Source organism: Limanda limanda, chromosome 7, assembly GCF_963576545.1.
Source record: "Limanda limanda chromosome 7, fLimLim1.1, whole genome shotgun sequence".
Taxonomy (NCBI): Eukaryota; Metazoa; Chordata; class Actinopteri; order Pleuronectiformes; family Pleuronectidae; genus Limanda; species Limanda limanda.
In genome coordinates, this window is record NC_083642.1 from 23420800 (window position 1) to 23432806 (window position 12007).

General features: G+C 39.4%; 1 protein-coding gene across 1 annotated transcript in view; it reads left to right on the forward strand.

Moving 5' to 3' along the window:
• Window positions 1-12007, forward strand: part of LOC133005600 (vitamin D3 receptor A) — a 75900-nt gene that overhangs the window by 47380 nt on the left and 16513 nt on the right. Inside the window, exons 3-4 of the mRNA XM_061075333.1 lie at window positions 267-397; window positions 10432-10616. Coding sequence (XP_060931316.1) covers window positions 267-397; window positions 10432-10616 — 316 coding nt within the window. The remainder of the gene's footprint in view (window positions 1-266; window positions 398-10431; window positions 10617-12007) is intronic.

Consider the following 12007-nt stretch of genomic DNA (forward strand, 5'->3'; position numbering starts at 1 on the left):
CAACTTATTTCTTTATAGTTGGTAGGGTATCAACCTGATTGCTTAATTATTTTCAATAAGTTGCATATTAAAAAGGAAGAAATATATGCACTTAATAAGATTTAACTTCCATGAATCACCAATGACAATATTTACCATTTCTTCTGATGTTTTCATGCTGCATGAAACGTTAAGCCTTGAAATTTCTATCCTTCATAATATTTTTGAGCCACCACAAGGAAAAAATACGTCCACATTAACAATTTATTCATTTTGAACTCTTGTAGGCGCAGCATGAAGCGCAAGGCCTCCTTCACTTGTCCATTCAACGGAAGCTGCACCATCACCAAGGACAACCGGCGCCACTGCCAGGCCTGTCGACTCAAGCGCTGCGTCGACATCGGCATGATGAAAGAGTGTGAGTACTATTATTTGCGATGGCTGGCATCCGAGAAGCTCAACTGATATGATTGAGTCAAATACTGAGATGCAATTACAACTTAAGTTGCAAATATTTCACTTTAAACATAAACAGAGAGCTTGATTTTATGCTGTAACATGCTTTTAGCTGTATGCTCTGGTTAACACAAAATTAACTAAAACATTGACTGATGACACATGATTAACTCATTTTGTGGTACACAAGCATTAAACAGTTGTAGAATCAAGCCTCATGATAACATTTATCAAATAGGTATTATGTATTAAAAAAAATTGCCACACAAATATGACCTGTAGAGGTCCTCTCTGTGAAGAGAGGCCAGGAAGAGTTGTGAAACCATCACATTTGTGGCATGTCAGACTAGTTGTTATAATAGAAATTAAATAATAATCTTCAGTTGTACCTTGTACCACCAGGTGGTACACCCTTTTTAATCTTAATATCATTAAAAGCTGAACTTGAGGGTACACTGAGGCTAAAGGTAATCTGCCTGGCTACTGGCTGGTATGGCAGTGCTATGAGAGCCATGTGGCCGGCTCAGTAGAACAGACGTCATTACCTCTATGCCTTTTTTTAAACTAAACTAAATGCCTACTCTCATAGGCAGTAGAGTCAAAAGCTGTCCTATTTAATAAACTACAAAAAATGTGGGTTGCAATAAAAGTAAGATGAGAGGAAGAATGGAATTAAAACAACACAGTAGAAGAAGAGTAACAAATCGCATGATTAAAAATGCATGAATCTGATATTAATAATTAGTAGTATTTATTTATCTATTTGAGGTGTAGACGTCTGTAGAGCAGCTGACTCTGATGCTTCACCAGGATCAGTGCATAGCTTGAGAACCACAACCATGAAATACAGTTTACCCTGTTTTTTTTCATGAATTTAATTTTTTTGCACTTGACCAGATGGTGTTGTTGCCAGTGCCAAATTCGAACACATTCCCCAGCTCGTTACACATGAAGCCAGTTAGAGAATGCTATTTTACAGTTGAGGCAGAGATTTGTATTTTAATTTATCGGTGGCCTATTTAATTATTGTGTTGTATCTTCCTCATTCATTTTTGGCATGTTGGTTTGGCCTTCCACTAAAATACTGTATTCAAATCAATGTAGTATTTAAATCAATATTTAATATCAACTATAAAAATCATCTCCAAGTAAATTATTTATTTATCTTACTCTTAGTACTGCGTTGCAAGGAATTATCGGCCAGGCAATTTTTTACGGTTATTATTACATCGATGGTTTTTGAAGTGTAACTTCACCCCTAAATAGAGGTGAAGTGTATCATGGGAAGGTCAAAAAATACCGTGAGAACACATTGCTGAGAGGGGGGGGCGTTAAATGGTAAACTCTCAGTGAGTTTGGGCCCTGCAAGGTCCAAGATGGTTTAAAATACTGGGTTCAACCCATGAATTTCAAGTATATTTGGTGATAAATGTAGTATTAACACCAGCATTAATGTGCTTCTTTAATGTCATAGAATTTAGATTGCAGCTCAAAATACACATTTAAGTCTGCATTATCTATTTAAAATGCTATCATCACTGTTATCAAAGTTGTAACTAATAGTGTTTTGATTTCTAGTGCTCTCTGTGTATTGAGGAGTCCATTTAATGGTCAGTGAAAGTTTAGCTGCTCTGGTTTAAATTGATATTTAAAAACATTCTGGAGGAAGAACAACCAATTGCATCTGCGGTCAAGGTAAACTGATCTGATTTGCTACAATATGTACTGTCTATGCCTAAGGCTGTGCTGTGCCCTATGGTAAACTCTGGCTGGGGTCAGGCAGAAGCTGAGTATAGTAATAATAATAATAATACATTTAATCCTGCTTCTTTCCAGATGGACTTTCTATCATTACCGCATCCGCAATTATGTTAATCAAAACACAATAATATATCTCAACTAAATTACCTTTTATGTTTAAAAGGCTGTGTCACAGCTGCGCTCATGCCCTGCTGTTTATGCATACAGTAGCAGCGTGTAACACAAGTAGAACGTGCTGTGAAAGGAGAATGAGACATCAGTTCACCCCACGTTAACACAAGACGACACCTTGTCTCATCACATTCATAATGACCAACATGGAAGCGTATCTTTAATCTGCATGTTGACAAATTAGCACATTACAGCCGCTAATCATTCCAGCGTCCTCGCTGCGTTTCGCTTATTCAAATGTAAACGAGTGAGGAAGTCAGTGTGTATGTGAATACTAACGCAGCAAGGGGAGAATAAAGGAGAGCACATGCAGGAAGGGCAGCCGGGGGGGATCAAATCTTGCCCAACAATAGCTTTTTCTTCAAAGGGATGCACAATGGTTTTGCCCACGTTTCATTCACAAACAGGCTGTGTGTGTGGGTGTGTGGGCTTGTATGTGAGCTCGGTTGTATATTCCGGTGGGGACTTAAAAGTGAATGAATTCTAAGCTTGTCTCTGAATGGTCTGTGCATGTATAGCTAAGGTTGTTTTATTTTTGCATTAAGAACCTAAAGGATGCTGTGTTGTTGTTACATCGACAATATCTGCTCTGGTAACCGTTTGGGCACTAGTACTAATTTAGCACCAAAATTGTAAAAAACCCGAATGATACCCACTGTCTCAATGCATTTGCATTTCTAGCTGCAATTGAGATCATCCTTGAGAACTAAGCAAAGTGGAAAAAAACAGATGAGGAACAGTTATGGTGTGGTTAACTCAGACATTTTCTGATCGGAAGTTTAAACCACAGTCACTCAGTTTATTTTCCTATTTAGTATAAATAAATCCAGGATCATTAGGTCATGGTTGGGGATCTTTGCCTCATTTGGAGCCAGGAAAAAGCATGTGTGTCCCTGTGACTACTTTGTGTGTGTGTGTGTGTGTGTGTGTGTGTGTGTGTGTGTGTGTGTGTGTGTGTGTGTGTGTGTGTGTGTGTGTGTGTGTGTGTGTGTGTGTGTGTGTGTGTGTGTGTGTGTGTGTGTGTGTGTGTGTGTGTGTGTGTGTGTGTGTGTGTGTGTGTGTGTGCATTTGTACTACGGGCTGAGGCTGGGATATAAGTGTCTCATGTTATTCATATGGGGGACCACTGTCTCCTGCTGTGTCTCACCATGAATCTTGGGACAGCACTGATGAACATGATGAGCTTGATACTGATATGTTCAGTACCTCAGACAGTATGTTGCAGCACTAACATGTGTGTGAACTCATATACTACAAAAATCTGTCTTTGTAAAGGTAACTCTTTTTAAATAACTTAAAAAAAATATATATCTTTACAAATGTTAAGTTAATGAGGCTGAATTAAAATTCTACTGACGTTAGGACTAGGTTATAATGTTTTCCAAAGTGTAACCCTTCATTTTGAATGGAAGATTCTACATCATGTTCATGAATGCATCTTCTGAAGTTGAATTGAAGTACGGTTACAATCTATTTGTATGTGTTTGTCTGATTTTACGCCATGGTCCAAGCGTCACCAGCATTCAGATTAGAACTTTGTGTGGTGTATTTGTTTGTGCGTATTTGTTTGTATGTGTGCGTGTGTGTGTGCACTCTTTGAGCTGAGCCATCTGAGTGGTTATAGTAAACACCCCTACGCTGTCGTTGTTTGACAGAGGTTAAAGAGATGCCAAGAAAAAACCTTCCCAAATGTGTGAGTGTATGTATTTGCATTCTTGCCAGCTTTGTGTGTTTGCGCGGGTGTGTATTTGTAACAGGATTAGAATCACACCAGCGATTCTGAAACGTCGTCAGTGTCTTTCAGTAGCACAGCTTCTCCTGAGGTTTCTGTCCTCCCTAATTCACATTCTTCATCCTCTCTCGGACTCTTTTGTATTCTGTCCCTGCTACAGCCTTTCTGTCAGGTGGTCAAAGTCTTTGACATCTGCATTATAATAAGAGCTAGATGCTCCATTTATAGTGGGATACACACAAACATGTCAATATACGTATATGAATAAATCCAAACAACCAAAACTGTATAGCCCATAGACTATTTATAAATTGTCTCAAAGTATTGTGTAATGTGAACTCCAAAGATCAATGAAACACACATGTTTTGAACCCCTTGGATTTCTGGTTCGTGGAGCCCCTTTTTCCACTGATCAAAAAACCCACTTACATATGGCTTTTGTCTGCAATTAGAATTGATTTAATCCGCATTCACTCCCGTTTCAAATGACTCTGCAGTACATACGGGTTTTGATCGGCCCCTTGGGCACTGATGGAAACTTGTTACCCGGATGAACATTCTAGTTTGGCAAGACAGTGAAGGTGTGAGAGCTTCTACATTTTCGGTGCGTGTAAAGTGAGCGCAGATCAGCAGTGAAGAGAGGACAGGCGGTTGGCTGATATGGCACCGTACAAGAATCCTGCTTCTATCATGTGTGTCTGCCCTGAATCCGAAGCAGCGGCGGGAATAATTTTGCAGTGGCGGTGAACATAGCAGAAACGCTGTATATGACACTAGTGCAGCACCCTGCCCTTTTCAAATGGGCCTTTTTCTTGGCCTTTGGTAATGCTGGTCACAACTTTCTTGATAAAATTATAAAAGTGACCTGCTCTTGTCCCATTGACCAATGTCACAGAATGCCCCAGCTGCTACAGAGAGCTGGTCCCCCTTTTAATCCAAAGTTTATCATTATCGATTGTATCACATGTCCAAGTTGCACCAAATTCAAAGCTGCACTTCCTTGGGGCTTTAAGAATACATGTGTCATATGTGAAGTCAATATGAATAACGGTTCTCAAGATATTTGACAGACAGATTTCTGGAATTATTAGACAGTAGAAAAATAAACCACTGTTGGAAATTAGTCCTCAGTAATTTCTGTTGTAACATTGCATCATCATGCAAGAACTTACAAAGTAGACAATATGTTTATTAGGTTTTTTCAGGTAATTAAGTACAAACAGACAAATACTAGGAGTAAGTAAGAAATTATGCCAAAATTAAAGGAAAAGAGAAAGAAAGAAAAAAGTCAATTGAAATAAAATAAAATATAGGCATAAAAACAGAACAAAAAAACAAACAGACAAAACTAGCAACTCAAGACAATGAAATGTATTGATGCATCACTAGTATACAAAATACATCAGAAAAAGAGGTGAGTGGCCTATTGTGAGTCTCATAGCTGCTCTAAATCTCCATCAAATTGAGCAAGGTGGTCTAAGAATGGCTGCCAGATCTTGTAGACATAATCAAGTGTCACCTAATGTCTTTGTGCCCGGCTCCGCCCTACAATCCACACTTTCATTGTGATCTACCGATTAAGCCATTTTGAGTCACACTCAGCATGTGTGAGTGCCTTGATGCCTGACTGACCTGAATTTACCCCTTCAGCGTCACAGGCCGAAAGCAGTAGTGGAAAAATCTTGGCCACACACCAAATCCGGCTTGACATATATCACACCAGATCTGAGTGTTTGCAGCCTCCATTGTACTTGAACTGGTCCGCTGGCTGGTTAATGAGTAATCCCGCTGTGAACCTCAGGCCTCCACGGCGCTCCTCAACCCTTTTCCCCTCGTCGTGAGTGTGGCATCACTGGTGTTTACCAAACTTTTATCTTTTCTTTTTTCTTAACCAGCCTCACTGTTTGCCTTTTCTTTCTGGCCTTTTTTCTTTGCTCCTCTCATTCAGGGCACCGCATCACCACATCCAATCAGTCCCTGCCCAAACAGCAAACTTTCTTTGGTAAAGTGCTGTGTGTCTGCCAAGAACTGTGGGGTGGTCAAATGTTCTTTTGATGGTCAGTTGTTTTTTGTGGACTCCTGCCTTGACGATGCCATCCAGGGCTCAAACTTGGCTGAAAACCTGGCTGGTTCAATCATGTTCCAGCCTTAGAATAGCTTCTTTGACAACCTGTGCCAAACTCCAACCAAACTGTGCCTATTCATGTTCAGGCTGCATGCTTGGATAATCCTCACCACAAGGAGTGGTTCTGGCGTGGGCTCGGACAGACACTGGAGCAGAGCCAAACGCCTAATTAATGATGGTGGTTTAAAGGAGATGAAAGCCAAGTAAACCCTTTGGTTAGTTAAGCAGTCCGACTCATTCAGTTGCCTTCATTAAGTCTGTGTTGTTTGGATCGCCACAACGCACATCATGAGCTTACGTAAGGCCGTGACTGAGGTTGCAATCCAGGGTGCAATCACTGGAAGTCCACTTCAAATATAGTTGTTTACAGCTTCCAGGAAAACAACCAGCATCTAGTATGAAGTGGAAGATCTGAAAACCACAACATTTTGAGTCATCCATGCCATCCCATAGATTTAGTTGGTGTATTTATTGCTTTTAGCCAAATATGCACCTAAAATTGTAAAGGCTAAAATAACATTTTTTTTAAATGCTACAGAAATTGCTGCATTAACAGATTTAAAAAAAACAGTGGAGCCAGTAGACTACACTTTATTCAGAATAGCTCATGAAAAATGGTGTCAGGAGCTTTATTCCTACATAAATAAGGTTTGCTATGCAGGTCAGTGTGAACCTAAACAAATTACCTAAGGTAATGGTGCTGAATTAGATGCCTGCAAAGTATAATAGGCGAGACAGAGTCTTTGTAGCTGCCAGATTGTGCGACTCACAGTCGTATCTGTGTATTTTGACCTCAGGACTCTGTGCCCGTGACCCTTTGGCAGGCGTGGTATGTCTGGCACTAATGCTGTCCATCTGTCTGTCTGTCCGTACAGTTGAGCTCTTCATGAGTAATCATAGGTCACTGTGGCAGGGAGTCAAAAGAATAATACAGGCAGAGGCATTCAGAGGTCAGCGCATTACTCCACCAGTGACTGCAGCGGCTATCAACAGAGCCAGGCCTCAGATGGATGGCGAAAATGTAAGAGGGTGTAAGAAGGAATACATTTTCTACTACTATATATATATATATCACCTTTCAAAACACTTATTAGGTGCTTAAGTTAAACAGTCAAAAGCAATTTGAAGACCACACAGCGTTGGAGCACAAATGCAAAAATAAAAACTTTTACAGATGGGAAAAGAGTAAAAACAAGATAAAATAATAGGGGAAAAATAAGAGAAACCACAATTATAAGAATGTGTCTTTAAGAGATATTTAAAATTGGTTAAGGAGTTCTCAGATGGAATTCCTCAGGGAGATTTTCCCAAAGAGTTGGAGCCCAGTCACCTGGGATCCTCAGCCGGGACTGTGGAATGGAGAGCAGGGCCTTCACTGAGGAGCTCAGGATAGGACTGTGCACATATTGTGTCTAAAGATCTGAAATGTGGTTATGTGCAACTCCAGAATGGGCCTTTAAAGTCAGCAATAAAATGTTGAAATCAAATATAATTTACTGGCATCCAATGAAGAGAAGTAATGCGCTCTCTTTGAACAGATTTATTGAGAACTATGGCTGCTGCATCTTGGACGAGCTGCAATTTCTGTAGACTTTGTTGGATCAGGCAGGTGAAAAGAGAGTAACAATAATCCAGAATAGAGAAAATTATAGCATGAATATAATCTATAAAAAATATATATACATATCTCCAATAGTTTCTCCTTGAGTGGTTTTAGCCCTGAATGTTCTGTTCAGTTTCTTGTGAACTCTGGGACCCTTGAAATGTGTTCTCATTGCCATCAGCAGCATAAAACACAGATGATGCAACACTCTCTCAAGGCTCAACTGCAATGACTTGTTCTATAACACACAGTGGATCTATACCTGGCAGAATACAGTATGGAGGTTTTTATAGATAGTAGTCGAGTGTTTGCAGGTGAAGTTGCTTGAGGCCCCATCTGCACATGACATGATCTCGTAACTCAATTAAAGCAGTGACAGAAATATAGTGTTAAAATGTGTTTCAATACAAGTAATAGATAGGCTCCGTTTGCAGTAATAGTCAAACAAGAAATGTAACACAGAAGGAATGTCTTTTAAAACCCCCTCATTACAAATGTTGCATTCACACACTGAGCGTTCGAGCCACCTGTTTTTCATTTTGCAGAATATCTTCAGGCTCAGCTTGTAATTCAAGGTTTCCTGTTTCACACCACCAGTGGCAACTCTGCAGCACACATCCAGATGTAGTCGTCCTTAGAAGACAAATATTGCTCGTGTGTGTGTTATCAATTTTTTTTACAGGGATAAGCTTCTAATAGGCCGCTCATAGCAAGGGCAGCCCCGTGGTTTAAGGTTGGATTAAAGACCTCTTGCATAGACTCCACCATACTCAGTCAAAGTAAAATTGACAAACATGTGTCGCGTGGTGTTTTTGTTTTCCGCTTTGCCTTGTTATTTTATTTGCCGCAATATGTTTTAATACATAATACATTTCAGTGTGTAAAGCTGGAGCAGGATTTTTATTGTTTGTCTGTGAGTAGTTTTATTACGTAGCGAAGACAAAAAAGATTTTTATGATGGCACTGACATTTCTCGAAATATGTTTTATTGCGGCCAAAGAGCTCAGCTTCCTCCTCCCACTTGTTCAAAAATAAAGTAAAGACACAGCTCTCATTTTTTTTATTTCTGCGTGAATTGTATTTGAAATCTTGCAGAAAATGATTTGTTGCCGTAATAAATGAGTCTTGTGAAAATAATATTACAAAATAATATTGTGGTTGAAGACAAGAGGAAGTGGCGTGCAAACCTAGAAATAGAAATATCAGATTCTCTTGTCAGACTTAGAACAGACCCTATGTCTTATCCATTCTGCACTACTGTGCCGCTCACCCTGTGGTCTTTACTCCTGCAACATGAATAAGGCAAGAAGCACTTTATTGTCCAACACCCACAACAGCAGCTGCATTAAGAGGCAGCGGAGATGACAGACCTTTTCTGCGTGCTGCACAGAGATGAATGGACCATGTAACCTGAGATGGAAATATTTGCAGTATCCATTAGATCTCCCTCACCTATTTTAGAAATCGTACTTAGTTTTACTTCTCAATGGTTGCACTTATCTACCATAACATGCTGTGAGGTAGCACTCAATTATAATACTGTAATGTCTTTACTTCATCTAAAGTGTTGCTAAGGAACACTATGAGAACTGCTTTCCTTTCAATGTGGGGGATAACTTCCCCTTTCTCTCTCTGTGTCTTTAAACTCATCTTACAACTGGTAATTCTAGGAATAGAATTGAGTTAAACTCAAATCAAAAATTTCAAATTTTAATGAGAACTAGCAAGGTGCTTTGAGAGCCCATACCCTATCTCGCTATATAACAAAGGTGGTGGGGGGGGGAAATCCTGCCCATTTATATGATTCACCAATCACCACAAACTCGAATAGTTTTGTTGTTGGGTAAGGCCTTCTCAACAAAATATCATGGACATTGGTTTGGCAGTTTTTGTGTAATCCTGCGGACAGTCAGACAAACAAATACAGATGGACACTCTTTGGCTGTGGTAAAAAGGATGTAAAGTGACCTCCTAGAGATGCAAAGTGTTCTACATAACCACAAACACAAACTGAACTGGAAAATGACATCAGTCTGAGACACTTTGTAACTACAGGATTTGATAATTGTCCAGATTTGTATTCACTTAAACACAAACACCTTGTCACCATCTTTGATTTATTTGTGGCTCAAACAACCTATTTACACTGTTAAAGCTCCTCCAGTGGGATTCTATGCTTTGTCTATAATTATACCTTTAGCATGTCCGTATGCTTAACCACATTGTAACAGTGTAAGAAGAGTGTGGTATCATTAAACATGTAGACCCGTTTGTTTTCACTGAAGTAGGAGTGATACGAGTCAGTTAGTTTCAATGTGATAAGAGTTTACTCTTAATTTTAGATACATTTGCTTGTAACCTTTTTTGGGGGATAAATTCAAAAATTTGATTTCAAAATACAAATTTTTAGTGTTGGTATTGATTTTTGGAATTCAGTTTTTAGTGTTATTGGAATATGTGATTAATTCTGTTGAACGTTGAACTTTATTTGTGTATTTTCTTTATTTTGTCTTTTTTTGCTCCATGTTTATATGTGTGGAGGCTGTTGATTAAATTTTTACTTGAATACAAAAAAATTGAATAAGTCTTCTCCCCCATCTTCAGTCATCCTGACAGATGAGGAGGTTCAGAGGAAGAAAGAAATGATATTGAAGAGGAAGGAGGATGAGGCGGCCCGGGAGGCGATGAGGCCGCGGCTGAACGATGAGCAAGCTCAGATGATTTCCTCTCTGGTGGAAGCTCACCACAAGACCTATGATGACTCCTATTCTGACTTCTCCCGCTTCAGGGTGAGTCCACTACTAAGTTTCTTACTTTACCAAAACCATACTAACATTATCATCGATGCAGCCCGAGATGCTTAAATGTGGGGGGAGCAGGTCAGATGTAATGCGACAAAAAGAGGGTTTCCTGCAGTACAGCATTTTGAGAAAATACTACAGTTAAAAAATGATAAGCAGTTACATACAGTTCAGTGTTCTGTTATCTTATCACCATGAATACATTTGAGACTGTTTAGATCAGTTTGTCTTGAAAGCTACACTATATATCTTTTACTGAGCAACAGCGCCCTCTGCAGCCAGACAAAGTGAATCATTCTGCTGGGTGATTCATTGCTCTATGTGTTGAACGGAGCTCGGACTGTGAGTCCCACTCACTAAACTGAAACACAACTAAATACAGGTTATTACCCCTACTTCCTGAACCAGTTGATATTCTAAAAGTATAATCACTGACTATTGTGAATAAACACTGTTTTTTAATGACCTAAGTGTTTTTAACTGATCTACAGTTCAGCTTCACTTGCTGGTTCAGATTCTTTCACACATGTCCATAAAGGCTTTTAACCGCCTGTAACTGGCATCGCTTGGTAGGTGATATTCTCCCAGTGGACCACAGCAACTGGGTCGCCCTAGTAAATGAGATTGGATAGAAAGATCTATTAGTGTCATGTGTGATTGTGTCACCCACTGTAGCAGAGAGCCACAACCACACTGACCTGACCCTTTGCAGATATTGCGTTGTGATTGTCTCTTTGAACTGCATGTGACCCTCTACAAGATGTTAATCCTACAAATATACCAGACTAAAACCTAGATTAATCTCTGATAAGACTATAAAAACTAAACTGTGCTTTGAAATTGATCATTGAAACTAGTGTAGTGTCCGTTCTAAACCTGCCAGTTTGGAATGGGCTGTTGAAGAGAGTCCAATGATCAACTGGAGGGTGTGTGAGTTATATACAAGTTAGAATTATTATAATTTCATACATTGCATAATAAATTAAGCAATCAACACAATCTTCAGACCCAAGATCACAATTTATCAAAATAAAAGCTCTGTAATCCTCTCAGTATAAAGCATTGTTGCAACAAAACGAACATGTGCTCTTACTTTGTAGATAAATTGCCAAAGAAGTAGTGATTCTCTGAAGGTTGTTGCCATGGCAGGGATCAGTGCCTGCTGCCACAGTACAGTGGATTTTTTGTCTGATACGGTGAAATAGACAGACATTTATGTAAGAATTAGGTAGATGACTATTTGTATATGGGAACACATTCTCTACTACACAGATATTAATCAGATTTCTAATAAGAAGGCTGTGGCTGAGGGGATAGATCCGTTGTCAACTAAAGAGAAAGTCGGCGGTTCGATCCCGGTCTTCCTCATCTGCATGCCA